Raw genomic sequence first — 27,363 nt, forward strand, 5'->3', positions numbered from 1 at the left:
TCCAGTTGGCTGGCAGAGGCGCCTGATTGGCTGGGCCCTGGTTGGCCCGGCTGCTGTGAGGAGGCGGCGGTGGTAGCAGGCCTGGCGGGAGGCAGCAAGACAGACTGGCCTGGGCGGCGCTGGTGGGGGTGAGTGGGGAATGAGCGGTGGAGGCAAAGCCCCCATGTTTGTTGCAGCCTGGGGTGGGAGGGAAACGGCCATTGGAGGCTGGGGTGGAAGGGAAACGGGCAGCGGGGCTTCCCTGTTCGTCACCCAGGAGGAGGAACGGCTGCGGTGGGGCTCTTATTGGTTGCCCACTGCCTCATGAGGAGCAGCTGTGGCGCCAGTTGGAGATGCTCTGTGCAGGTGGTGGTGGAGAGGAAGGGGAGGAATGGAAGGGGGGAGGGCAAGAGAGCATGGGGTTGGAGGGAGAGAGGGCAGGCAAGAAAGACCGGGGCAGGAGGGAGGGGGAGGGGGGAACAGCTGGCCCCAAATTGCTCACAGATGCTCCATGTGGGGTCGGCTAGTGAGGTGTTACTTCAACAGAGAAAGTCCATATCCTTTAAAGATAAAGGCAATTCATTGTTTCACAAAAGCAAACAAAACAAAAGTTGATGCTTTCAAAGAAATACACAGCTCATAATCTGTTATGGTTTACTCTCATTCAATCTGATTCCCTTTCTCTCAGCGTCTTCCTTGTCAATTACCTTCCCACTGACTCTACAGGACACCATCTATAGAACTTCTCCTGTCAATCCAAATATCTGGCAACAGTTGCCCAGCTTAACTCACTCAACCACCTGGCCCAAGCAACGTGTGTGAAAACATAAATGATTCGTAACTAAACCTTTTGTTTCTGGGAGTTGATACTTCACAGTCACTATACTTTGATATATTTTGGGTGCATACTGTTGGGATGCTTGATTATACTAATGACCTTTTCATCATGTTGAAGGCTAATTCTTGGAACAGTGTGCCTCCTTAACTGCTTTTAGGAGCTACAGTGTTGCAGGACATGATGACAGAAAGCATCAGGAAAATTAGATGTGTCCACTTCATCATCCTGCTAATAAATAATTAAGATTGCTGTGGCACTCTGTGCTTTTGACTCACAGATAATTTGCCAGTGTAGCCTTTAACGAAGCCATAATTTTATTGCAGGTGAAGAAGCAGGCCCATGCAACCAGTGTACTTATATTAATGGAGCACCTGGCCTTCCTGGTGTTCCTGGGCCAGAGGGCCAACAAGGAATAAAAGGTAAAAATGGTGGCAGCAATGCTAAAATATTATATGAGGGTATGTGGGTGTGAAGAATCTCCAAGTAACAGTATATTCTGGTTTATAGGATATTTGATCTTAAACTTTTCAATAGAATGTAAATTAATAATATGGCTTTATTTATATTTATACACACACACACACATGCTAGTAAAAGGGTTTGCAATTTGCAAGCATGTGAATGCTTGAGATCAGTGATCTCAAAACAGTGGTACATTTGTTGGTAACCTTCAGACTCGACTTCTGTAATGAGTTCTACATGGGACTGCCTTACAACCCAATCCTAATAGCCAGTGCTTCACTTCCCAAGTGCCTTGTAGCTGGCTTAATGCCCAGAAATGGTGCGGTGATGCCACTGGTGCAGGTGACACCAGAATGTGACACCCACATTCTGGTAAAAGGACCTAACCCCAATACATCTGCAGCTGGAGTTGTGCATGAACCAGACCACAATGAACCAGGCCACAACAAACCAGGCCAGTTTGATGGTTTGATCGTGTGCATGGAGGTCACACAAATGGCCTCCGCACGTCTGTGGAGCTGGAACCGTGCTACCACCAGAGGATTGATAGGTGCCTGCTTTTAAAGATAGCCACCCTTATAAGCCTTTTAAAGGCAGGATTCCACTTTGCTTGTAAAGAGGGATCCTCACCAGATTCCCCTTTACAAGCATAGCCCTCAGACTATCAAACTGGGTTGAACCAGTTCAGTTGAATGGACCAGTTGGTTCAAGCAAAGCAATTTGTGTACCGGTGGTCCGATTTGAACTTGATCCAAATTCAAACTGAACCGTAAAAATCGGTCTGCGCACACCCATATCTGTAGCCACAGCATAGCTCTTCTAGCTCTGTATGACGGTACCACACAAGGACACTCATAGGCACTGGAAGGAGTTGGGGGAAACAGTTATCTCTGACCATTTCATTTGACTTGAGGCCTTACATAATTAAAGCTGCAAATGAGAGCTGCATCTACTTCAAGCGAGAGTAAGAAGCAAACTGGATGTTATACTAATTGTGTAGTTGTCTCATTTTAGTCTTACTTTCACTTTCAAGTAGCAGCCACATGGGGGCCCAGTTCAGGTTGTGACCATGGCAGGAGGACTAATAACTCTGACTGAAGCTATTCCAGGAGATTCCCCTCCAGTATTTTTAATGGTATCATGCATTAAAATCTCTGAGATTACTTTCAGTAGTCACCTGGAAGTTTCTCATGGGGCTTTTAAAGCCCTTTAACTCGCATCTTCTCTGGAATGGAGTGGCTGCATTCACATATCAGTCAGATTTACCCCCATGTCCCTGCAAGTTATCGGGGAGCAGTTCACACACAATTTAGGTTTTTCACTGCTCTTTAAGAGTGCAGCCTGATTTATATCCAGGGTAAAAAAATGTGTCTGTGGGAGAGCTGGTCTTGTGGTAGCAAGCATGACTTGACCCCTTAGCTAAGCAGGGCCTGCCCTGGTTGCATGTGAATGAGAGACTAGAAGTGTGAGCACTTTAAGTGCTCCATCCTCGGGGATGGAGCCACTCTGTGAAGAGAAGAAGGTTTCAAGTTCCCTCCCTGGCTTCTCCAAGATAGGGCTGAGAGAGATTCCTGCCTGCAACCTTGTAGAAGCCACTGCCAGTCTGTGAAGACAATACTGAGCTAGATAGAGTTATGGTCTGACTCAGTATATGGCAGCTTCCTATGTTCCAGTTTTTTGGGCAACTTTGAAGACAACTTCGACTTCACATTAAAGCCTCCCAGTAAACTCGTGGTAAAGCCTGCTGTGTGTAAAAGTCCCTGGAGATAAATACTAATTCCTGGGCAACCCTCCATGACACAGAGGTAGAGAGTTTTAATTCTTAATTCTGCATGTTTTCCTGCTGAAAATCACACATAAGAACAGCCCTGTTGGATCAGGCCCAAGGCCTATCTAGTCCAGCATCCTGTGGTTCACCTGATGTCTCTGGGAAGCCCACAGGCAAGAGATGAGGGCATGCCCTTTCTCGTGCTGTTCTTTTTGAGGTATGGTGACCCATACTCCAAATGTGGCCGCACCATAGATTTGTATAAGGACATTATGATATTAGAGGTTTTATTTTCAAGCCCCTTCCTAATGATTCCAAGCATGAAATTGGCCTTTTTCACAGCTGCCGCACATTGTGTCCACACTTTCAATTAGCTGTCCACCATGACCCCAAGATCTCTCTCCTGGTCAGTCACTGTCAGCTCAGACCCCATCAGCGTATTTGTGAAGGTGGGTTTTTTGGCACCAATATGGGTTTTTTTGCCCAAGCTACTCTAACCCACTGACCATGCCATCTGCTATAATACACACATCTGTACACTATACAAGAGCATTTCTGCTCTTCTGCATCTTTCACCCCTACTCTTTGCTCATGGTGCAATATGAAAAATTATTCTTGGACGTCATGATATAATCCTGAAGAAAGTCACATAAAACTACTGGCGTATATAAAGAATTAATGTGATACCAAGATATATTTAAAGAAGCTGATGTAGTATTTTCTAATTATGAATGATATCTTCAAGGATATTTTGATAAAAGGAGCATACTTTTTGTATTCTTAAGAAGTTTAGAAATGCAGAAATGTCTTAATATCTTGTAATCAACCTTTGATTTTCTTGCTTTTGATGTCAGCCTGCTGATAGTCATTTAAACTACTACTAGTAGTGTATGTTCTATTTACCCCATTTTTACCCTATTTCTTTTCCTAAGTCACTGTGATTCCATCACAGGTGGTGATGGAACATTTGGTCCTAAAGGATCCCAAGGATCCCCTGGGCGGCAGGGGCCTCCTGGAATTCAAGTAAGATTTATATTGCATGGTTTGTTTGTTTTTTAGTTTTTGTGTAGTTGCAGTTCTAAACAATGCTCTGCTAGATGTTGGGAAGGCAGACTCTTGGTTCAGAACCTTTTTTGCATTGTTGGGCATTAAAAAAGCCTCATCCATTGGAAGATGGTGGTCCATGGATATCCTGGATATGTTCCCCTGCCATAGTTAGCAGTGGGAAAACCTGATTTGCAGACACCTCAGGATTAGTGATTCTTAAGCATACTACTATCTCTGTCATAGAGTTCATTTTTAGCATGTGTCCTAGGGACTTCCAGGTCTTCCAGGAAACCAAGGCCTTAAAGGATCAAAAGGTGTACCAGCATATTCGAGTGTGGAAGGTTCAAAAGGAGACAAAGGAGAAAATGGTATCAGAGGAAGCTCAGGAGAAAAAGGTTCAGATGGATTGCCTGGAAGACCTGGCCTGAAAGGCATAAAAGGGTGTATAGGAGACCAGGTCAGTACAAGTCCACTTGTAAAACGTTATTCATTTTGAATTTCTTTGAATTGGAGAAGAGTTTTTCTGGTCAAGGGCAGATTTCCTCATTTCCTTTCAATCTTTGCTTCAGATTTCCTCAGTTCATTTCAGTCTTTGATATTCTACCAGAAATAAGTAGAATATCTCCTTTGCAGTGAAAATTAATAATGTACCTGCTTCTGTAGAAATTAGGTAAATTTTGAGTAATAAGACAATGAAACATATGTCCCAAAGCATTAAACAATACTAATTATCTCCTCATTGTGCACAGATTTATGCCCTTGGTTGAATTTGTCAGAGCCCAACTTCAAGCAAAGCAAATTCTTATAAAGACAAGATCAACTCATGCATCATTTCCCACTATTTTTCGTATTCCCACAAAAACCTGAGCAGTGTGTGAAAATTCATGTTGTGATACATGACTTCATTTTCACTGCTAAATGGACTAACATGACTACTACTCTGAAGGTTGAATGTGTTGTGTTCAATGGCTCTTCTAAATTATTCTCAGGGATTTGATAGTCCAAAAGGAGACAGAGGTGCACCAGGATTGCTGGGCAGTCCAGGCATTCCTGGACCAGTAGGGCTACCTGGGCCACCAGGATATGGACCACAAGGAATGGAAGGTTCTAAAGGCTCTCAAGGATTTCCTGGATTGCCTGGGTTGCTTGGAATAACTGGTCAGTGGTTTCTCATTTTATCACATGATCCTATTGAGAAGTATTGGACTAATGACAGTGGTAGTTTTAAAAGCAGGAGGTTATGGTAGATGTTGCATAGGATGGGCAGATGACTTTATTGTAACCAACAACACTGGAGAATATTATAAAATCCCATAAATACTACTATCACAGATATTTATATACTGCTTTTCAACAAAAGTGCTCACAGTGGTTTACATAGAAAAATGAATAATAAATAAATAAGTTGATTCCCTTTCCCAAAAGGGCTCACAATCCAAAAGGCAATATAACAGACATTGGCAACAACCACTGGAAATATGCTATGCTGGGGCTGGATAGGGACAGTCACTTTCCCCCGCTTAAATATAAGAGAATCACCACTTTAAAAGGTCCCTCTTTGCTCAATTATCAGGGGTGAAACCAATATGAAAGCTTAGTACTGCCCCATGTTTTTGAAACTTTGATCTGTCATCCATCATTGGATTCAACTATTAAGAGGGTTTCCTCTGAATTAGACTAATAGCCAAAGATATTTATACTGCTAGTGTGAGCATTACAGTTGTCTTCCACAGGAGCAGAGATAGAACATGTAAGCCTTCCCAATTTTTTTCACCTTCTCAGAGACTATGTAAGTTATGAGATAGACCCTGATTACTTTGATCTGTAGATATACAAAAGAAAAATAAACTAATGCGCAATGAAAAAGTATTAGACAGGAGTATGATGCCCACAATTGGGTTCAGCCCAGGAAATAAGGAGATAAGTTCTGCAAATCACTTTTTTTGAGGGGGGCACTATTGTCTGTAGTAGGCTTTGGCATTTGCTAGCAAGCAGGCAAAGAAGTCCGCAGGGGGAAAGGGAGCAGCTGCATTCATCATTGTGAGGTACTACTACTGCTGCTGCTATTTATATACTTCTTCTCAACAATAATTAAGTGGTTTACATACAAAAATAATTAATAAATACATTATTTAATAAAAATTAATTAATAAATACATAATATGGTACTCTGTACCCAAAGGGGTCACAAATCTAAAAAAAAAAAATTAAGATAGACACCAACAGCAACCACTGGAGGGATGTTGTGCTGGGGATAGGCCAGTTGCTCTCCCCCTGCTAAATATGTGAGAATCACCACTTTAAACAGTACCTCTTTTAACATAAGTAGGATCACTTCTTCTTGCCTGGGCCATCAGTATCATCCAAGTGCACTCAGTAAAATTCTTCCAGGACCTTAAATGAAAATCTCCAGGAGTTATAACTCCAGATTAATTTCAATCAGGCACTTCTGTTGTAATTTTGACTTCTATATTATTATCAACCTACTTTTCCACTCATTGATGCAAGTATCTGATTGGTCATCTGATTGTTGACCTGAAGAATGAATTTAGTTGATTTGGGTTTCCTTCTTGTATGCATATAATATGTGATCAGTTGAATATTGGAACTGCTACACCAGTATTTTCAAAATGCATTATGCAGTATCATCAAAATGCATTTCATTGTTTCCACTGATTGTCAAAATAATGAGCACACTCAATCAACTAACTGTATGTATTATGCACTTTTAAGGTGCTAAAGGTGAACCTGGTAAAATAAATGCAATTCCAGGACCACCTGGACTTCGAGGGCCAGATGGTAGACGGGGGACACAAGGAGAAAGAGGTGAACATTTCTTTTTCAACCTGAACTATTGAAAAACTAAATGTATCTAAAGTATTGCATGATAAGAGAGGGTTCTAATCTGCCACAGTCAAGTCAACCAAGCAGAGGACACTAACTAAAGAAGTAAATTGCAAGAACCTATAGAAATAGCAGACAACAGGAGTGGAGTAAAAACCCATCAGAGATCTAAGTTGCAGGCAGTTACTGTATTTACCTGAATCCAAGACAAAGTTTTTTCCAAGTTCTTTCATGTTAGAAATCAAGGGGTCATCTCAAATTCAGAGTCTTCTTTCTTTGTGTCAATATGGGTATAACCTGTATTTAACCTCTCGGGTTTTTCTTTAAAGGAGTTTGTCTTAAATTCAGAGTCGTCTTGTATTTGGGTAAATGCGTTGGTTTGCCAGTTGCAAGTATAGACATAGGAAGTTGCCTTGTCAGGCCACTGGTTCATCTAGCTCAGTATTTCTACACTGACTGACAGTACCTTCCTAGAGTTTAGACAGGGATCTTTCCCCAGACTTACCTGGAGATGTTAGTGATTGAACCTGGAACCTCCTGCATATTCCATCCGAATATCTATGACTGAATGGTTTCTGTAAGCAGGAAGTTTACATTGATCTCTCAATCAATGAGAGAGAGCTTTTGGCATAAACTCTGTATGACATGTAACCTGACTTTGAGCCAGAGATCCTTTAGTCCCAATATGGAGTGAGCTTAAAAAAGGCCCCTTTTACACCTTGATTGAGGGACCTGGAATCTTGTCCCAGGGGCTGAAGGATGTGGCTGCCATCTGATATAGCTGTCAGTACCATTCTGGATTCTTTGATAGGAAGTGTTGGATCCAGAGGGGAACGTGGTGTTCAAGGCTTTCCAGGGCCAGATGGTGATCCAGGCTTAACGGGGATTGGATTTCCTGGATGTTCTGGTTTGAAAGGTAATATATTTGCTTTTTAGTTAAAAATAGTAAGTAATAAACAAAACAACCAAACAAGGGAGAGGGGTAATAAATAAGCATGCATGTGATGACAGAGAAGTCAGACCAAAACTCTCAAAATCTATAGTGTATACCATATTGTGATGTTTTAATTAGATCATTTCAATTGCAAATATAAAATAGCACCATCTTTGTTTAACATGTAAGACTGCTAGTGATTTGGTTTTTAAAAAAGAAATTATGATGTTCATATAGAACAAGGGCACACGTACCTTCACACAGCTACCATTCATTTCAAGGGGACATTGATGCACTTTCACAAGCACATGTTCTATGGGATATGTTCTGTTGCTCTATTGTAGTTCCAGACTATCTTCTAATATTATTTTTTTCATATATCTATAGACAGATATGTGATTACTTTTTGTATTATTAATTGCACAAATGGATTTGGATATTCCAGAATCAGAATTTTTCCATTAGAAAATGTTACTATTTTTTAGCTTTTTATATTCTAGTTCTTAACTCATTTTATATTGTGATTTCTTGTTTCAGATTTCCAGTATTCCATTTATACTGCGAACCTTTTCTTTTAAATTTTGTAAACATACATTTCATTTTATATTGTGAGGACTTTGGTTTTAAGCAATAAAGATATTGAGCTGAAACTGAACGTTTTGTATTTTCTCCTCTATAGCAAGGGAAGTTCAATTTTTAAAAAATACATATGTTTATACTTATTTGTTATTTTAAAAGTGGAGCTGCCTCCTTGAACATGTTTGTGGCACCATCTCTCTCCCTTCCTTCAAATGCCTCTGCAAAACTCTCTTTTTCCACGTGGCCTTTGGTTTAGCATTCTAATCCTAATTCCCAACCATAAGCAAACTTTTAATATGTAGAATGGTATCTCTCCACATATTTCCATCTCTACCCTTGCCTCTTCCCCCTTCTCTCTCTCTTGTTTCCTTACTGTCTGTTTTGGACTGTAAGCTATAAATCAAAGGTAAGTATCCATATGATTACTCAGCAAGTCAGAGAAGTGTAGTGTAGTGGTTATTGTGTAGGACTAGGACTCAGAACACCTAAGTGCAAATTGCCATGAAGTTCACGGAGTGATCCTGGGCCAATTGCTTTCTCAGCCTAACTTGTTTTACCCTGGGAGAATGTGAGAAGACCCATGCATGCCACAGTGAATTCCTTGGAGGAAATATGGAATTAATACAAATCAATATGTCCCAACACTTAACAGCTATATTGTTCTTTATAGGAGACAAAGGACCTCAAGGCTCTAAAGGACTACCAGGTTGTCCAGGAAAATTAGGAGAACCAGGCTTACCTGGAAAACCTGGAAGACCAGGAGAAAAGGTTGGTTCCAAAGATAATTCCAACCAGTTCAATGACTCTTCTATTTAGCAAGGGCTATAATGATTTTTTTAAAGGCATACCATACCATACCATACCTAGGCTGTCAGTTTTTCTTCAGTATTTTAGATGTGGCACTCGTTTTTCTACTTCTGTCTTTTAGGGAGAACCAGGTCCACTTATTCCTGGACAACAGGGTAGACTAGGTTCAACAGGAGAAGAAGGCACTCCAGGTGAGAAAGGTGAAAGAGGATTCCCAGGTCTCCCAGGACTTCAAGGTCAACAGGGTCGTGATGGTGCTGATGGGCCAAGAGGTAGAACTCCACAACCAGGATTCCATTTAATAGTACTATATCTAAGCTGTGTTTGCTATTTATGACATTTTGAGCAAAATATTTGGCTCAGGATATTTGCTACAAATATATATCATTCCTTGTTCGTATCATTTCTTAATGGCAATAGTCTGTTCATTTATTTATTTAAGATATTTATATTTTTGAGATCCTCTGGAGAGTTCTGCGTACAGTTGCCACCAGCATTTCTGGTGATGACTCGGGTCAGGCCTTTTCTATGGCCTCCCTGAGACTTTGTAATGCACTCTCTGTCAAAATAAGAGGTCCAGAGACTCTGGCAGCCTTTATAAAAATGCTGAGAATGCACCTGTTTAACCAGGCTTTTTGTTAATTTTTAAGCAACTTTAAAATGTATTGTGTTAATTTTTTATATTTAATTTTTTATGGACTTTGAATTTTAATTTTGTAAACTGCCTTGAAACATATATTTTAGGCAGTATAGAAATATGTCAAAGATTTAAATATCTCACCTTTCCATCACATTGATGCCCAAAGTGACAATTCAGCAGTAGTCCACTCCTGCCTCCACTTAGGAAGCAAAAAACTTCTTGCATGGCCCCTTCCAGTGGGAGAAAGGCCAAGCCTAGTTCCAAGCTTACCTGCTTCAAAACTAGAGGGCTTTCATGAAGCTACAACTCTATGAATACGTCTGCTGTCAGTACATTTTCCAAACCTCCCACTGGATTACAGTAAAGATGGAAAAGGAGCCAGAGCAACAGTTCTAACATATATTTGACAGTAATTCATCATATCAGTGGTAAACTGAAAGTGTCCCCGCTTTATGGTTCCAACTGATCATTATGAGGGGAGTTCCTGCCACATGTTTACTATTAACACCACAGAGGGCTGCAAACATAGTTCTATTTCCCCCCTTTTGGCAAGGAGTGGCAATCTTTTCAGTACTGGAGTGCCCTCTTTTTAGCTCTTGGTGAGGCCAGTTCTTCGAAACAGTGCCAGTTTGCCTGCAGTGCAAAATAGCAGGCAAGTGAAGCATGGGGAAACTGGGTAGACCTCTGCTGCTAAATAGCCCTGGTTGGAAGATGACCCTCAACGGTATGTTTTACATTCACTTTATTGGTGAAAATGCTCCAAGTGTGCCCATTGAATGCATGAATGGCTCAGGGAAGCTTTGATGTAAACTGCCCTGAGCCATTTTTGGAAGGACGGTATATAAATATAAATATAAAATAAAATAAAAGGGATGTGTGTTGAAGGATGTGAGTGGTGTCCATGGGAAGGCAGAGAATGAATAAAGGACTGAATGTCCAACTGACAAAACTTAACAAGACTCTAATATGATCAATCTCTTTTAGGAGAACCTGGCCCCGCTGGAGTTCTAGGAGAAAAGGGTGTTCCAGGAAAAATGGGCGATTGTGTTATTGGTTTACCAGGGCAGCAAGGACCATGTGGAATAATAGGCCCACAAGGTAATTCATACAGAAACTAGCTGGTAGCTATGCAGTATACAAAATATATGGGGGAGGAAATATGCAGAGAACACTGTGGCTGTATAAACAGAACATAAGGTCAGCTATGCAAGGTATAAAAAGTTTAGATTCCATCCTGGGCCATTGCACCAGTGCAACATTGTAGGTCATGCTACTGCACCAGTATAACAAAACATCCAACTTGTCCCACTGTCTGCATTGTGCAGATGTGCCATGCAAGGCGTTCCACCAGTCCTGCAGGATGAGCCCTGCTAGTTGAGCAAAGTGCTTTCTTAAAGTGGTGGATCTCTTATATTAAGCAAGGGAAGAGCAACTGTCACCGCAGCACAGCATCCTTCCATTGGCTGTTGCTGGTGTCTTACCTTATGTTTCTTTTTCAGATTGTGAGCCCTTTTGGGACAGTTAATCATCTTCTTTATTATTTATTTTTTTCTATGTAAACTGCTTTGTGAACTCTTGTTGAAAAGTGGTATATAAGTAGTAGTAGTGTAGGACAGAACACAGAGTGGACCCAACAAATGAATCTTATCTCTAAGAGCAGCAGTCCTATCCAGGCTGACACAGTCATAAACCATATTTAAACAAATAAATAATATTTGTGCTAGTACAACACTTTGAACACAAAATATGAGCACTATTAGCCCAAAGCCATGCAGCTCCTAAGTATTACATGGGGCTGGCACCAGTAGTAGCGGGTGTGGGCGCCGCCAGGGATGCGGATGGTGAAAGCACCTTTAAGCATAAATTAATAGGTGCTTACCTCCATTCAGGCTACCCCTGCAAGCTGCTCCAAGCAGCAATGCTCTTCTCAGCACTCCTTGTGACAGGGGGTCAGCTCCTCCACTCATCTGGCCACCAGCAGGGGATTGGCTCCGTGGAAGCCAGGTAAGTGGTGGAACCAATTCCCCGCTGCAGGGAGTGCTGGGTGGCATGCTGCTGCTTGAATCAGCTTGCAGGCCAGAGCAGTGGTAAGCACCTACTAATTCATGCTTAAAGTTGCCTCTCACTGCACCCCTGGCAGCAACTGCACTGGCTGCTCCTGGCTGGCACCAGGTTTCACAGGGGCCCCACAAACTGACCTCCATGAGCCAAGGTGGGCCCCCAGAAAGTCACTCTGCCACTACCACATGAAGACTGGGGGCACAATGGTAGTCTTGGGGATTAGCAGTGGGACCTGCCCAATGATGTTGACCCTGACACCCACCCAAACAGCTCTCACAAAGCATAAGTGGCTAAGTAAGTGAAATGCTATGCCTCACAATGATCAGGCATACACTGATATGATCAGTCACCAAGACAAACTCCTATCAGTGTCATCCACACATCCACAGAAACCAAAGGAAGGTAGTGACCAGGAAACATGCAGGGCCCAAACAGTGAGCATCAAGCCATAACCTCACCTCCCACCATTTGCTTCACAGAACATGCCTGCAAAGGACATGGAGATGCCTTCAAAAGGCATGCTTTTGCGGGCTCCCACAAAGCATGGCTGTTGATCTCCTACTAGGGGTGTACACAGAACCGACTGGCCTGGTTCGATTCGAGTCTGAACCAGACTCAGACTGGACAAGGCCAGTTCTGTTTTGCCCCCCTCGAACCCTTCCCCTGCTTTGGTTCGACTCGAGGGGGTTCACAATTTTTTAAATTTTTTTTTAACTTACCCCCTCTGGGGGCATCTCTGAGGCCTCAGGGGGGTCCCCAGAGGTTTCCCCTCCCCCTGCCAGCCTCTGTTATGCCTTAAATCACCTGGTTAGGGCGTACATATGCAAAATGGCCACCGTGGTGGGGGAAAGGCCCGGAAAGGGGCAAAGACCACCTGAATTGGGTGATTTACGGCATAACGGAGGCTGACGGGGGAGGGGGACCTCCAGAGGGCTCCCCATGGCCTCAGAGACGCCCCCCAGAAGAGGTAAGTAACAAAAAATCATCTTTTAAAAAAACCCTTCAAAACCCCCCCCCAACAGATCAGGGGCGGGGTTCAGTTTGACGTCGAACTGACCCACCTGAACCCAGGGTGTTTGGCTTGATGTCGAGCCTTCGAACTGAACAGGTTCAATATTGAAATGGTTTGATATCAAAATGGTTTGCGCAACCCTATCTCCTACCAGGGAAATATTATTTGACATCATATGCGTAGGAAAATATTAAAACATAATGTTATGAAGGAGATGTTATAACAGTGAAAGATCTAATGCAAATAACACACAAACAAATTCAATTACTTTTTCTTTCTTTTTTTCTTTTTTTGGCAAAGTACTTTGTTAACCATCAGGACCAGTGGTACAAGGTTTCTTTTGTCTCTACTTTTGGAAAGTGACCAGAAAAGGTTTTTGTCCAAACAGTTTTCAGCATGTTTTCTTTTTCTTTGTCATGGGTGAAAAAGGTTTTCTGATTATGTTTCTTTTAAAATAGCCAATAGGTTCTACATATATTTGCTATATGTCTTGTTGTACTTAGAGGTTCCCCAATCTGTTCATAACTATAAATGGTTGGTGGGAAAAGATGCCCACAAACGTAATTCAGGCTTTCATCTTTGTGGTTTCACCTTCATAGGCTTTTTCTTTGGACATAATAGTTATTGCTGTGTGTCTGTTTTCTTAAGGGGACAGAGGAGCATTAGGAGACAGAGGAGATCCAGGTGTTCCAGGACTAGATATCCCAGGGTTCCCAGGACAATTTGGGGTACCTGGATTACCTGGCCTTCAAGGAGATAAAGGATTTCCTGGTATCAAAGGACTAACTGGCAGGCCAGGAGAACCAGGTATTTCAGGTATGTGCTCTTCAAAGGAAAAGTGATGACTACACTTGTTTTCCATTTTGTTCTGCACGGGAATGTAATTTCTGTGGCTTTGTGTGAGAATCTCTGGATCACAGACTTTATGTGGAGCACTTAAAAGTACTCTGTTCTAGCCCAATATTCTGCTCTCCTCCACACTTCCTTCCACTCCCTTCCCCTCTGGCTTTTGCAAATGCTAGAGCAGGCCTGCACAAAATTAGGCCCGGGAACCAGATCTGGCCCATAGGGGTGATTTGTTTTTTGGCTAGTTTTTGTTGTTGTTGTTGTTGTTGTTTTTGCAACCCCTCAGGTAAGGATATCCCACAGTAACAGCAGGAGCTATGAAGACCTCATGGCTCATCCCGCTGACAAGCAGTAGAGACTCAGTGCATTTGGGCCGCTTGAGACCAGATACTCCCTGCCCATCTTGTTATCCCTGTTCCTAACACCATTCCTTAACCCTCTTTCTCGGAACTGAAAATTAACCTTGCCCTCCACACACCAAGTCATGGTTGGTTCTGGCATGGCTGTCCTTAAGGCATGGCAAGCAGGGTGACCGCCCATGGCCCTGCTCTTTTAACCCCCATTAGAATTAACTGGAAGAGACCCCCGCACTGGCTGATTTGCCCCAGGCCCCTCACCACACCAGGGCTCTCTAAGAATAGCCCTGGGTTCCAGCCTATCGGGGCATTTGAATTGTTCTCTCCTGCTCTAGAGGCAGAAGGGCAGGATGAGGAAAGAAGCAGAGGCAGGTAAGAACTGGTGAGCTGGTGAAGGCAACTGGCAGGCAACCTGCCTAAGACAGCTGCCTTGCCCAACCTCTTTAGTGGTCTGACTGTGTCTCCTGGGCTTCCTTGAAGAGGAAATGAGGCCTAGATGACCAGGCCATCTCACTCACTCACAACCTCTCTGTTAGGTGGCAGGGAATAGATTCTGGGGCTCTTCCAGAGAAACATGAGACACTCGTACAAAGAATGTACACTGTACACAGGTACAATCATTCCCATGTTATGTTGAATGCAGCTGCAGAAGTACACTTCTTATCTGTACCATGCATTTGAAGGACCTGTTTCTAGGTTCACTTTTAAAATGAACACAGGTACCCACAAACACATGCACAAGTAGCTATCTGTACATTCGTACAGCATAATGTTTGTATTGGGCTATGATGTTCTGCCTCAGTTTCAATTAGCTGTGAACTGCAAAATAAAAATGTGTGTGCTGGCCCCACTTCCTCCCACTCCAAAGCTCCAGCCCTCCTCTGCTTTTGGGGTCAGGTAAAAGGTGGACTGACTGTATTGGGCTGAGCTGGCAGAGACAGAACTTCTCTAACTTCATCCCTGATTAATGCAAAACCTGGTGCTTACTGAATGGCTCTAAGGAGCCAGGAGGATGATAGAAGGTTTCAGTTTGGGATGTCCAGTTAAAAGAAAGGCAAGGCTGAGGAAAAATCTCTGCTACAGAAAGCTGCTGCCTGTAGACCACAGATAGAGAGTGTGGGACTCGATAGTGTGACTCAATGTAAGAAAGATAGGTTCATAGGTTCAAAATGAATTTAAAGTCTAACTTCATTCTAAAGGTAAACTGTGCCCTCGAGTTGGCGTTGACTCCTGGCGACCACAGAGCCCTGTGGTTGTCTTTGGTAGAATGCGGGAGGGGTTTACCATTGCCATCTCTTGCACAGTATGAGATGATGCCTTTCAGCATCTTTGTATACCTCTGCTGCCCGATATAGGTGCTTCTCATAGTCTGGGAAACATACCAGCGGGGATTTGAACCAGCAGCCTCATGCTTGCTAGGCAAGTCATTTCCTGCTGCGCCATTAGTTGGCTTCATTCTGCATCACTCATAATTCACTAACCACTGCATATCAGTACAATTGTTTGTTTTGCTCACTTCCCACAGGTCCAAGAGGAGAACTAGGCTTGATGGGCCCTGTAGGTATTCCTGGATTACCTGGTGTTTTTGGAAATTCAGGTGTTCCTGGGAGCAGGGGTAAGTGATGCAGCATCTGCTTTATCTGTCCATGACATCAGTTTGTGAACAAATTACTTCTATAAATGCACTGGTTCCATACAATATGGCTTTCAACTTGTAAGGCTGGCTCCCCATGGTTGGCCAAACAGTTGACTGAGGAGGTCTGAGCTACTCGCTTTTATTTATTAAGTTACTTATTTACTTATTATACTGCTCTTTGGTGAAAAATTCTCTGAGTGATTTCTACTGAAGTTCAAATTTCTGAGGCAAGTGAACCCATATTCCATTTATGCCTCCTAGCTTTTGTTGGTTGATAGTATTGCTACCAGTGAGCAATACATTACTTTTTGTAGGGACTTTTCATATTTGCATGTATTTCAAGGATTTCTCCCTAGGAGTCCTTGAAAGACACGATAACTCCATGTTCATCTGATAAAAAGATAACATAACAATTAGGTCTGACATAAATTCACCATTATTTCATATCGGTCTGTTTCTGTATTATGGTCCGGCTACACATCCCTGTCTCCTTTACCCAGCCTGGCTATCGGTTCCGGCCTCAGAGTAGGCACAGGGAGGGGGCTGAGTGTCACCCTGTGCTTCCTCCCTCCCAGGCTGCTTGCTCCTTGTGTCTGCCCCTCTTTGGGGGGCCCTGACACTCTCCACCAGCCAGCCTCTCATCCCTGGCCGGCTCCTTATATACCTCCTCACAGGCTATGCATCGCCCACCCCCAATTACGGGGCCAATGCCCCTCTTTATTCCCTGTAATTGACTACCCCTTACATCTGTTACCAATGCCTTTCCCCCTTCTCCCTCCTCCTGCTCAGACCCCCTCCCTTCGGGAGGCATGCTACCGATGTTATTCTCGCCCCTCGGCCTTATCAGCAACCCTTCTCCTCCACTAGAGCTGAGTCCCTGCCCGTTGGCAGTCTTTCCTCTGACTCTCCCCAGCTTCTACCCTTCCCTTTCACCTTGGGCCCTCTCAGTACTCCATCATCGGAGGTAAGGACAGCTGGCCTCGCCGGACAATTATAAACTTAGACCAGCTTCAAAATTATAGTTATCATGCCTTTTCCAAAAGATTCCTGGGCATTAAAACTTGTGAAGCTTCCGTACTAAAATTACAGCTCCTATGGTTTTTTGTAGCCAATCCTACTTAGTAACCCGGACAGTGAGATGCATCTGTGGATGCTGGAAAAATGCAACATAAAGGGCTGAAACAGAGTAACTTCTGTTTAAGAGAATTGGACTGATATCTCAGACTCCTTGCAGGTCTTCCTGGTAAAATGTTTGTGAGCTAAAGCAGTAAATATTTACATTTTCTGTAAATATGAAAGAGTATTTCAAAGAGTATTTCAAAGTACCATGCTTTGTTGATAGTATATCTGCATTTCAGGTGTCAAAGCTAAGTTGCCAGTATAAGCTTTGGATGCTAAACAGATAATGCTGCATGCAAAGAGATAAAAATGAAGATCAGATTAAGAAGTTGCTTCTACTGTTATTCCAAGTCTTATATCTATGCACATTGAAATGAATTGGTTGTTTTCTTTGGAATTTGCTAGTTGCTTGTAAGATTGCTTTATTCTTCTAGGGTTTCCCCCCCTTATTTGTAGGTTCTCCTGGCATTCCAGGACCAAGAGGAAGAAAAGGAACATTAGGGGAGAACGGTGAACCAGGTGATAGTGGTTCCCCAGGACCATCAGAGCCCAGAGTGATTTTTGGAGATAAAGGAGAACAAGGAACCAAAGGTTTGTAGCAGTTTCTATTATGCTGACAAACTACAATGGATTAGGTAAGTGTATGCACGGAACCATTATGGGTGGTTTGGTTCAAATTCGAACCAAATTTGAACTGAACCGCCAGTCCGTGAACCAGTTTGTTAGGAATGGCCGGCGGTTCAGATTGTGCAGTTGAACCAGTTTGGTCTGATTTTGACTGGTTCAAATTGTTCTGCTTGTTAAGGGGAATCTGTAAAGGATTCCCTTTACGAGCAAAGGGGATCCCTAATGCTAAAGTGGTTGAAAGGGCTGGAGGGCACCTTACCAGTGGTAGCACCTCAGTGGCTGCTCTCCCAGTCCTCTCCACCGCTTCTGCCCAGCAGCATGGGCTTCCAAGGGGCCAGGTTCTGACCTCCGCACATGCACAGAGGCCATTTGCGTGATGACGCAAATTTGTGTGGTGATGCAAATGGCCTCCATACATGCACGGAGGTCATGCAAATGACAGAGGTCACGGAACTGGGCCCCCGCCAGCCCTTGCTGCTGGGAGGAGGCGCAGGGGAGGCCTGGGGGAGCCACCTCTGCCGAGGAGCCGCTGCCACCACACTGCCGCGCTGGTAAAGTGCCGCCTCGCCTGTCTGCCTTTTCAACCCCTTTAGTGTTAGGGAATCCCTTTGCTTGTAAAGGGAAATGCTTACCTGATTCCCCTTTACAAGCATAGCTACCCAAACCAGTTCAATCTTTTTGGGGAGCCAGTCTAGTTCAAGCTCAAACCAATCGAACCGGGCCAGTTTGAATCACACCAGATTTGATTAGAACAGGTTCTGCACACCCCTATTATCAGGATTGCAGTTCTAATATCATGTTAGATTTTTAAATGAGACCAAATATAAATTACATACTCTGTATGTATGTATACATTTTCTGCATATTCAGATAATACATCTACACAGTTTTCTTTGTTGAAATTTAGGAAAGCACTATACAGTTTTGCTTTCACCTCTTCAAGGTCTGGCTGCTGATTCTTTTTTGCAGACTGACCCAGAAGGGCACAATCTCCTTCTGGTTACGAGAAGTGACAGACAGCTGATTACTTCTTCCTTCACCCACTGCTTTTTCATTTCTGTTTTCTCCATCTGCTCTCCCCCTGCCCCGCACCAGCTGCTTTTTTCCAAAGCCCAGGTTCGAGACCTGACTTCCAGTTGGAGTAGAGAATTGAAGGCAGCAGTAGCAGACTTTTTCCCAATCTAAGAAGGGAAAAATGGGATCCTCCCACTCTAGGTTAGGCTTCTGAAATGAGGCATGGGGGAAACTAGGAATGAGCTTTGAGGTAACTGGGAACTCAGTTCTCATACTGAAATCAGATTCCTAGACTGAGCCTATGCTCAGAGTCATCCCGTTCCTTTATTCTAAATCTGTGTCCTCCCCTAGTGGGCTGGCATCTAGCTTTTGCTGATGAACATTGGGATTCTATTAAAAAATAAAGTAGATCATTAAGACTCTAGTCAAAAAAGGTCGCACAAACCAAGGATTTCCATCCGAGTGTAAGGGACATTCCACATCCACTACTGCGCTAAATTTTATTTTTGTTTTTAATTGAAGTGGTTGGTGATACTGGTTTTCAATTTAATTCCTGCCATTGCTGCTGCAGGATTTCCAGGAAGAATGGGACTCAAGGGAAGAAAAGGAGAGCCAGGTACACAAGGTTGTGCGGGTCTTAATGGCCTACCAGGAATAACAGGACCACCAGGTATATATAGCCTCACTAATAAATCATATCCTAAACTATATGGAAGAATACTGTATTCTTCCAAATAGTTTAGACTGAACTGTATTTGAACTAAGACAAGAGTATGTTATCACAGAGAAAATTGATTCAACATGATGCAGCAACATGGTGGCACTTGCTCAAGGCTGGATAGAGAATCTAATGAAATAAGCAACCTATAGATGCAGCGACTCATTATAACAAGGCCTAGTCAATTTGATGAAATGTGTTAGATACTAGGAGCATAGTCTGCCTTATACTGAGTTGGTCCATTGGTCCATCTAGCTCAGTATTGTCTACACAGACTGGCCGTGGCTTCTCAAAGGTTGCAGGCAGGAGTAAGCACAGTAAGATATCCCCCTTAGGGGATGGGCCCACTCTGGGGAAAGTATCTGCATGCTTGTATGCGCAAGGTTCCAAGTTCCCTCCCTGGCATCTCTGAGATAGAACTGAGAGAGACTCCTGACTGCAACCTCAGAGAAGCCACTGCCAGTCTGTGTAGACAATACTGAGCTAGATATACAATGGTCTGACTTGATATAAGGCAATTTCCTGTGTTCCTGTGTTAGCTAAGGCAGCAATCCTATGCATGCTTATTTGGGAGTAAGTGCCATTAAAAACTGGAACTTACTCTATGTTTTTTAGACAGGAGTTAAATGACAATGTGAACAAGATGTCTTAAAAGAGATGTCTTTCTCGTGTGTTGTCCTCTTCAGATTTACCCACTTACAGCTGATAGCCATTGCAATATTCAGTTAGAAGTAGTAGCAGCACTACTCACTAGGGATGAGCACGAACCGGTTCAAAGGACCCGTGGCTTGGCCGGTTCAATGGCAGGCGGGTTGCCTTTAAAGAGCAGGCAACCCCCCACCCAGTGCATTTCTCCCCCCACCCAGTGCATTTTCCCCACTGGCACTGTCTTTAAAATATATACCTCCTTGCCCCCCCAGTGTACATTGGACCAGAAGTGTCTGTCACACTCGTGCGAATGTACGTTGCATGCACTTCTGGTCTGGCATGCACTGGGGTGGCAAGGAGGTTCACTGCCATCCTGCGGGACCATTTTTAAAGACAGCGCCGGCGGGGGAAATGCGGCGAGGGGTAAGAGCACCCTCCTTCCTCTTCAAAGGTAACACCCCTCCCCCCTGCTGTTGAACTGACCACTGCTAGTTCCGTGTACATCCCTGCTATTCAATCCTGCTAACTGGGCATAGAGGCAGCATTCAAATGGTGGTCTCTACTATATAGCAACAAGAGAGCACCTGTCTCAAATCATTCCAGCATTGTGGCTGACATACTGCACATCCAAGAGGGATGCGGGCTCACTGCTTCTGTGCCACTCACCAGTCCATTGTCACTCCTAGCAAAGTTAGGGGAGGCGCCATGCAAATGAAGGTTATCATCACTGCTGCACCCTACTTCCATTATTTCCAATGGGTGTAGGATGCAGCTGTGATGATTCAGTGTTGTTTGCCCAGAGCCTCCCCCACCTTTGCTAGGAGTGCCAATGGACTGGTGAATGCTGCTGAAGCAGCGAGCCTGCATCCCTCCTGGATGTGCAGTTAACAGGACACTACGTTGGGCAGTGTCTTTTCCCATCTGTTGCTGGTATCTCCCTTGTAACAGTTTTTTAAAAAGACTACTTCTGTTATACTCAGCTGCAGCAGCGGGACCCCCTGTTGTGATGCCCTGTTCAAGCTCTGGGGGTGCTGGCCTTCTGGTTTTTGGCCTCAGAGTCTCTGGCCATGGCTTATAGCAATTGGCGGCCTCCTGAAAGCTTGCCTGTTGCTCCACAGGCAACCTCTTTATGCCTCCTTTCTCATCCGCCACCTTAGGAGTCATCGGGCTCTGCTCCCTTGAAGCCCTCTCCTTGACTGGCCCCTTATCATTGGCTGGGCCAGCTTTATATAGCCCCTGTCACATGGGGCACCTCTCACAAGATCTCCTGGTCTCACGAGACTTCAGGCTGAGATCTCACAAGTCTCGCAAGACGTTGTCTTCAGGTGATGCGGTCTCGCTGCAGCTAGGGGGGCAGCAGGAATTGCTTGCAGCTGTGAGCGAAGCAGATGCACCTGGCATTGGGCCCAAGAGAGGAATTGCCACCAAATCAGGTAGGGCGATCTCATCGCCATCCTCTCCTTTGCCCACGTCAGAGCAGGGAACCCTTGACAGTTTCCTTTGGGATGGGGAATTATTTTTCATTTATATGCTGTGTAAATTACTTTGTGAACATCTTGTTGAAAGGTGGTTATACCAATATGAGTTATTGCTCTGGTAGAAGGAAGAGGAGGAACTAGGGGGTGTTGATTCAACAACGATAGCAAGCTCGGGAAATATTCTGAAAACAGTGACAAAGACACAGACTCTTCCATGATAGAAGTCACAGCTAATGAGGTTAACATGTGAAAAAATGTGCAGTGCCCACTCTGATTATGCTTTCAGGTTCCAAAGGAGATAAAGGACTGCCAGGCATTTCTGGGCGACAAGGATTGCCAGGATCTCCTGGAGAAAGAGGGGACATGGGGACACCAGGTGATTTTAGTGACATAGCTAAATGATCACCATGGAGATGGTCCTGTAATAGCTTTCTGATTTACAAATACCCTGGTTGTATGGCAACCAGTATGAGTCACTTCACAAGTATTGCACCCATCCTGTGTCAGCTTCATTGGCTACCGGTCTGCTTCCGGGCTAGATTCAAGGTGCTGGTATTGACCTTTAAAGCCCTACATGGCTTGAGGCTGGGGTTCCTGATGGACCGCATTCACCCAAATGAATCTGCCAGGGCCCTCCACTCATCATCTCAGGCCCTGCTCATGGCCCACCACTAACAGAGATCCAGTTGGCAGGGACTAGAGACAGGGCCTTTTTGGTTGTGGCCCCTCGACTTTGGAACACCCTCCCTGGAGAGCTTCGCCATGCTCAGTGTTTTTAAAAAAACATCTTAAAACACACCTTTTTAAGGAGGCCTTTTAATGCTCCATTATTATATTATATTATATTATATTAATTATATTATATTATAGGTTCTTTAGCTTCTTTTGCTTTTTCTAATTTTCAGTTTTAAATTGAACCTAATTGTAGTTTTTAATCTGACTTTTAAAATTTTTTAGTTAATTTTATTACTTTTATTGTATCTGTGTCTATCTTATTGTTGTGAGCCGCCCCAAACAGTAGTGCACTGGAGGGGTGGGGTATAAATATATTAAATCATCATCATCATCATGTTTGTAAGTGCTGAAAGTCAGCAATGCATGCATAAATATGGAATGTTATAGTGGCTGACACTGTGAGCAGCTTAACATGGACAGTGCTAACCTCCCCATGCTGCTGGAAGGGCAGTCTTGCACTTCTGCACATGAATGCAAATATGTTGAACACCTTGCCCATACTGCAGAAGTGCTCAGACCAGAAATATTACATCACTGATGGTCAAGCTACATGTTTCCAGTCTAAGGAGCACTTTCAGAGCAGAGGAAAGTTCTTCAAAGTACAGGTGGACCTCAATAATCACAGGGGTTCCATTCCTGGCTGCAGCCGTGAATGTGGAAACCGTGAATATTGGGGCTATGAGATCACTGGGGTTAGGTTCCCAATTGGCTGAAAACTGGTCAGTTTTCAGGGGGAAACCCAGTGGCAGCTCCTTATCCTGCTTTGCTGCTCCCCGCAAGTCATCCTGTGTCCCTGTGTCCCCAAATTGGCCAGAAATCAGCTGAAAATCACCGGGGGGGGGTTTCCCTTTTTTTACTTGGAGCCATTTTGTGGCTCCAATGAACAAAAAGGTGGCCGGGAATGGACTCCACAATCATTTCTGGCCACCCCCCAACCCACAGATATATGAGGTCAATGTGTTTTTTCTCTTTCTTCTCCGCAAATGCCAAGGTCAGTTGTCTTTGACCTGACTGCGGATACGCAAATCCACAGATAACAAGGTTCTTCTGAATTTGCCCTCTTGCACAAACCTGCCCACATACATTAGGCTGCTCTGGATGTCACCCACTGATTTTAAATTATGGAAGAGACAACATGTAGTCTAGTACAGTAAAATTTTTAATTAGGTCTTAGTTTCCCACTGTCCTTGAATAACAAAATTCTGAACTGCTGTTCTCAGGATAATACCTTAACCATGTAGTCTTGGGTTCCTTTCTGTATTTCTTTTGAAGTTACTCTTGCTTAGAATGTGAACAAAACTGTTTGTTCATTTGTATTATATGCATAGAGTTCTGGGGAGGGTATAAAGCATACTAAAATGTTGTGAATGAGGATTGATTCGTGCAGAAAATGACATGCTTAGAGAACCTACCTTTTGAAACTCATAGACAGCCAAAAATGCTATGCATATTAATATCAATTCTGATGCAATCATGTTTTTGCTGAGGAATGTGTTGGTGTGAGGGCAGTATTGGGTTTGAATGTCAGACTGAACAAGTGCTTGTAATGTTAATGGAACTGTTCTGGAACACTGGCGCAATGTCCCAAGACTACTTTCGGTCTTGTGTGGGGAATTAGTGAGACTAGAGTGAACAGTGCAAAGCTTTGGTCTGGAAATAAAGGTTTGAGATAGGAATATGGTACAATCAGATTTATTTTAGGGTTATTAGGGTACTGGAAATGAAAAATAGGTAGCTGTTGAAAGGCAATACAACGTGACTAGCAATTTAAATTAGAGACTCACAGAGAGGTGTTTTAGCTTAAAGCTCCACATTGCAATTAGATCAGCTTAAGACTTCCAAGAAAGAGGACCTGGAGTGCAGAGTTTAGACTTAGGAAGAAGGGGAGAGGGAGGAAGAGATTATTAGTAATAAATTTTTCCAATACCGTTGGTGTGTCTGTCACGCTTGCAGGATGAGGAACACTGGGGTCCTCCTTCTCAGGGGCCAAGCAGAAGGACAGGGTAGAGGGGAGGCAAGCATGCCACTCACAAGCCAGGGAACAGGAATGCAGCTGGCCCCAGGGAAAATCCAGGGAACGTTGGTTGTCTAAGGCAGCCAAGCATGGTGCATGGTTTGGAGGAAGAGATAGGTCCAGACCAGAAGCTGGAAGAGAAGCTGGAGCAATGGCTGTGGTAGATGGAATTTCCAGAGCCAAAGCACATGCAGGTCTGAAGAAGGAGTACACCATTGATTGGAACTTGGAGTTGGTATAGGCAAAGACATGCCTTCGGGCCAAACATGGGGTCACACCTCCTGACCCCATGACATCCATGGTTAACAAAATAATACATGCTGTATTATTCAGTCACAGGGGTGTGCAATCTTGAGGAACAATAAAGTGAAATAGTTTGAAAAACCTGTACTGGATAGCGTGAATAGGCAAGCTCAAAACCTATCCCATGGGTCAAGGAAACTTTCCAGGTGGGAAGATCAGGATGCTTTTCACACTAATGAGCTTCTTCCCTAGTCCACGCCAGACCATTAACGCTGTGATAGTGAGATGGGAGTTATACAGCCTTATCTGAGCTCCTTTTGAGGTGATTATTAAGACTAATCCTTTTGTGCCAAGGAAAAGAGGAGTTTGACTATACTTTGAGAAATAGTACTTCTCCTTAACTCACGACTGCCTAGCCAAAATATTTCTCTGTATTGCAAAATAGAGAGGGGCATGGGGGTACCATTCAGTCACATGTCATACTTGACCTGGGGTAAAATGGCCCCATGCTAAGAGACTAACTGAGAGTTTGCCAAATATGGGCATGTGGAGGGCTCACAGTCCCACAAGTTGAGGAAGCCAAGATGGAGATCGTAAGCCTGCAGTTTCAAATCATATAGACGGGTGCAGCTTGTAGCCCCTGAAAAGGCTGCTCTTGTAACAGTAGTGCTTGCATAATATCTGCATAGCTTAGTTTGGAGGGTTTACTTTTCTTTTCCTTCTGTTCCCAAATAAACAATCTAAGTCCTGTAGTTTGTAGAAAATATCCAGTTTGAGAGCAATGTTTATGTCATTGCAGGTCCTAAAGGTGAAAAGGGTTCTTCAGGTTTGCCTGGCCCATCAGGTATACCTGGACCACGTGGCCTTTTTGGTATTCCAGGGGATAAAGGAGAACCAGCTTGTCCTGGATTTGGGCCTCCAGGAAACCCAGGACCCAAGGTATAGAAAGCTGATGATATATTCACTAGGGCCATACTGTCTTTAATATTTACTATAATGGAGGTAAAATGTATTTCTTTAATGCTTGCTAGGGCAGTCCAGGTCTTCCAGGGGAAAGAGGAAAGAAAGGTGAAGGTGGATCATCAGGCCCTCCAGGACTTCTAGGAGAACCTGGGCAACCCGGAGACAGAGGGGATACTGGTTTACCAGGAATTCCAGGTAATGTGGTGTTATTATTATTGGTTACATTTCTATTCCAGCCTCCCTGACAAAGAACTCAGAGTAGTGAAAAAGATTCACCCTGGCCCCACATTTTATCATCATGACAACACTGTGAGGTAAGTTTCATTGAGAGATAGTATGGCTGGCACAAGGTCAGAGATTTGAACTTTGGTTTCTTGGCTGCTGGGTGAGGACATCTCACATGGGTTATCCTCCATGCACGCTCCAAAGGCAGGACAAACAATCTAGGCAGAGCCTTTAAGAGGCGGGAAAGGGTAACCCCTCACAGTTCAGTTTGTCCTGCTTTGCTCCAGAGAAGGTAATTTGCTTTTTCAGCTGCTGCTTCTAGCTCTCCTTTTCCTTCTTTAGTCCTCTGCACCTGCCTCTTGTTCCTCCCTTTCCTCTCACCCATTTTTAAACCTAAAAAAAAAAAAAAAAGGAACTAGTTTGTCCGTTTCCCATCCTCCACCCACCTTTATTCTCTCCCTCCTCTGCCTTTTTACTGTTATTGAGCCTAGAAGAACGGGCATTCTCCACATCCTCATGCCCAAGGGAAAATGCCTGCACAGGGAAAATGGCTCACCCATTCTGTGCAGGTCCATGTCAAAGCCTCGGGATTGCTGAAGCCTGCGCGGCCAGCACCGGAGCCTGATTGGGGGCAAGGCTCCTCCAAATTGTGAAGAGACCTAGAGATGACCAGGCAGCTTCCGTGACCCATGCGAACAAGCGCTTCCGCCCTTTGTCTCCTGACATCATTGTCCTGGAGGAGGACTCGCCCGCTGCCCCTGTGGGCCCAGATGCCCTCCCCTTGGATGGAACTCCCCCCACTAGCCCCCCCCCCGGTCTGAACAGGCAAGATCTGCTGCAGTCGGACGCCCTCTTTCCTTCCAGCACTCCAGTGGGCTCCTCCAGCGCTCCTCTGCCGGTGTGGCTTGCAGGTCAGCTCACCCTTGCACCACCCGATGGCCTTGCCGCCTCTTTTCCCCATCATTGCTGCCTCTTTTCCCATCCTTGCCAGCTTCCACAGATAGCAGCATCCCAAGAACTCTGTCTCCGCTGCTAGCTGCTCCCTCGAAGGAAGGCCATTCTGGCACCACCCCAGCGCTGTCCTCGCCTGTGCCCAGGCAACCGGTGAGTCCATGGCCAGCTGGCCCCTCACCCCCTGGCCCCTCTGCTACCCCCAAGGGACCTGCTTTACCTTCCAGCCCAGCAGCCCTCGCCCTACCCGACAACATGCCTATCACCTGGCAGGCATGGTTTGTGGAGGCCATACACTCCTCCCTGGAGTACCTTAAACCTAAACAACCCCAAGGGAGAAAGCACAGGCATAAGGAAGTAGCTCAGTCTGTCTCCTCTGATGATACCTCCCCTTCCTTCTCCTCGGATGCTTCTAGAAGCCCTAGGAGATCTCAGAAGTCTCATGGGCACAAAATGTCCAACAGACAGAAGAGGGGCCCCAAAGTCCAAAAAACAGTCCAAGCGCAGCCATAGGATGGTTGACCCACGTTCTTCAGACATTTCAGATTATGATTCCCAAGATCCCTGTCCTACGTGGCCAGCAGCCTTTGAGGGACCCCCCAATACCTCTGCTGCCCCAAAATGTCTCAGGCGAGGCTCCTCCTACCTCCACCAATGATCTAGACTCTAGAGAAGAGGGTGAGTGGTGAGACAGTCAACAGGTTGAGTCCCCTCACTCCTCCCACAGACTTTTTCCACCTGAGGATTTCTCCCAACTACTCCTCAAGGTGCTCTACACTCTAGGTCTCCATTCAGACATGCATAAGGATGCCCCTGCTC

General features: G+C 44.4%; 1 protein-coding gene across 2 annotated transcripts in view; it reads left to right on the forward strand.

The window, feature by feature from the left end:
* Positions 1–27,363, forward strand: part of COL4A3 (collagen type IV alpha 3 chain) — a 131,145-nt gene that overhangs the window by 61,414 nt on the left and 42,368 nt on the right. For both annotated transcript variants that reach the window (XR_008318988.1, XM_053306706.1), the window contains exons 23-38: positions 1,141–1,236; positions 4,000–4,070; positions 4,363–4,551; positions 5,084–5,252; positions 6,828–6,920; positions 7,750–7,854; positions 9,122–9,219; positions 9,380–9,530; positions 10,883–10,996; positions 13,620–13,787; positions 15,699–15,788; positions 17,385–17,519; positions 19,141–19,239; positions 21,700–21,789; positions 25,205–25,344; positions 25,437–25,563. Coding sequence is in view for 1 of the 2 variants with exons in the window: in XM_053306706.1 (XP_053162681.1) it covers positions 1,141–1,236; positions 4,000–4,070; positions 4,363–4,551; positions 5,084–5,252; positions 6,828–6,920; positions 7,750–7,854; positions 9,122–9,219; positions 9,380–9,530; positions 10,883–10,996; positions 13,620–13,787; positions 15,699–15,788; positions 17,385–17,519; positions 19,141–19,239; positions 21,700–21,789; positions 25,205–25,344; positions 25,437–25,563 (1,935 nt within the window). In the remaining variant the exon portion in view is untranslated. The remainder of the gene's footprint in view (positions 1–1,140; positions 1,237–3,999; positions 4,071–4,362; positions 4,552–5,083; positions 5,253–6,827; positions 6,921–7,749; positions 7,855–9,121; positions 9,220–9,379; positions 9,531–10,882; positions 10,997–13,619; positions 13,788–15,698; positions 15,789–17,384; positions 17,520–19,140; positions 19,240–21,699; positions 21,790–25,204; positions 25,345–25,436; positions 25,564–27,363) is intronic.

This window comes from Hemicordylus capensis, chromosome 3, assembly GCF_027244095.1.
Source record: "Hemicordylus capensis ecotype Gifberg chromosome 3, rHemCap1.1.pri, whole genome shotgun sequence".
Taxonomy (NCBI): Eukaryota; Metazoa; Chordata; class Lepidosauria; order Squamata; family Cordylidae; genus Hemicordylus; species Hemicordylus capensis.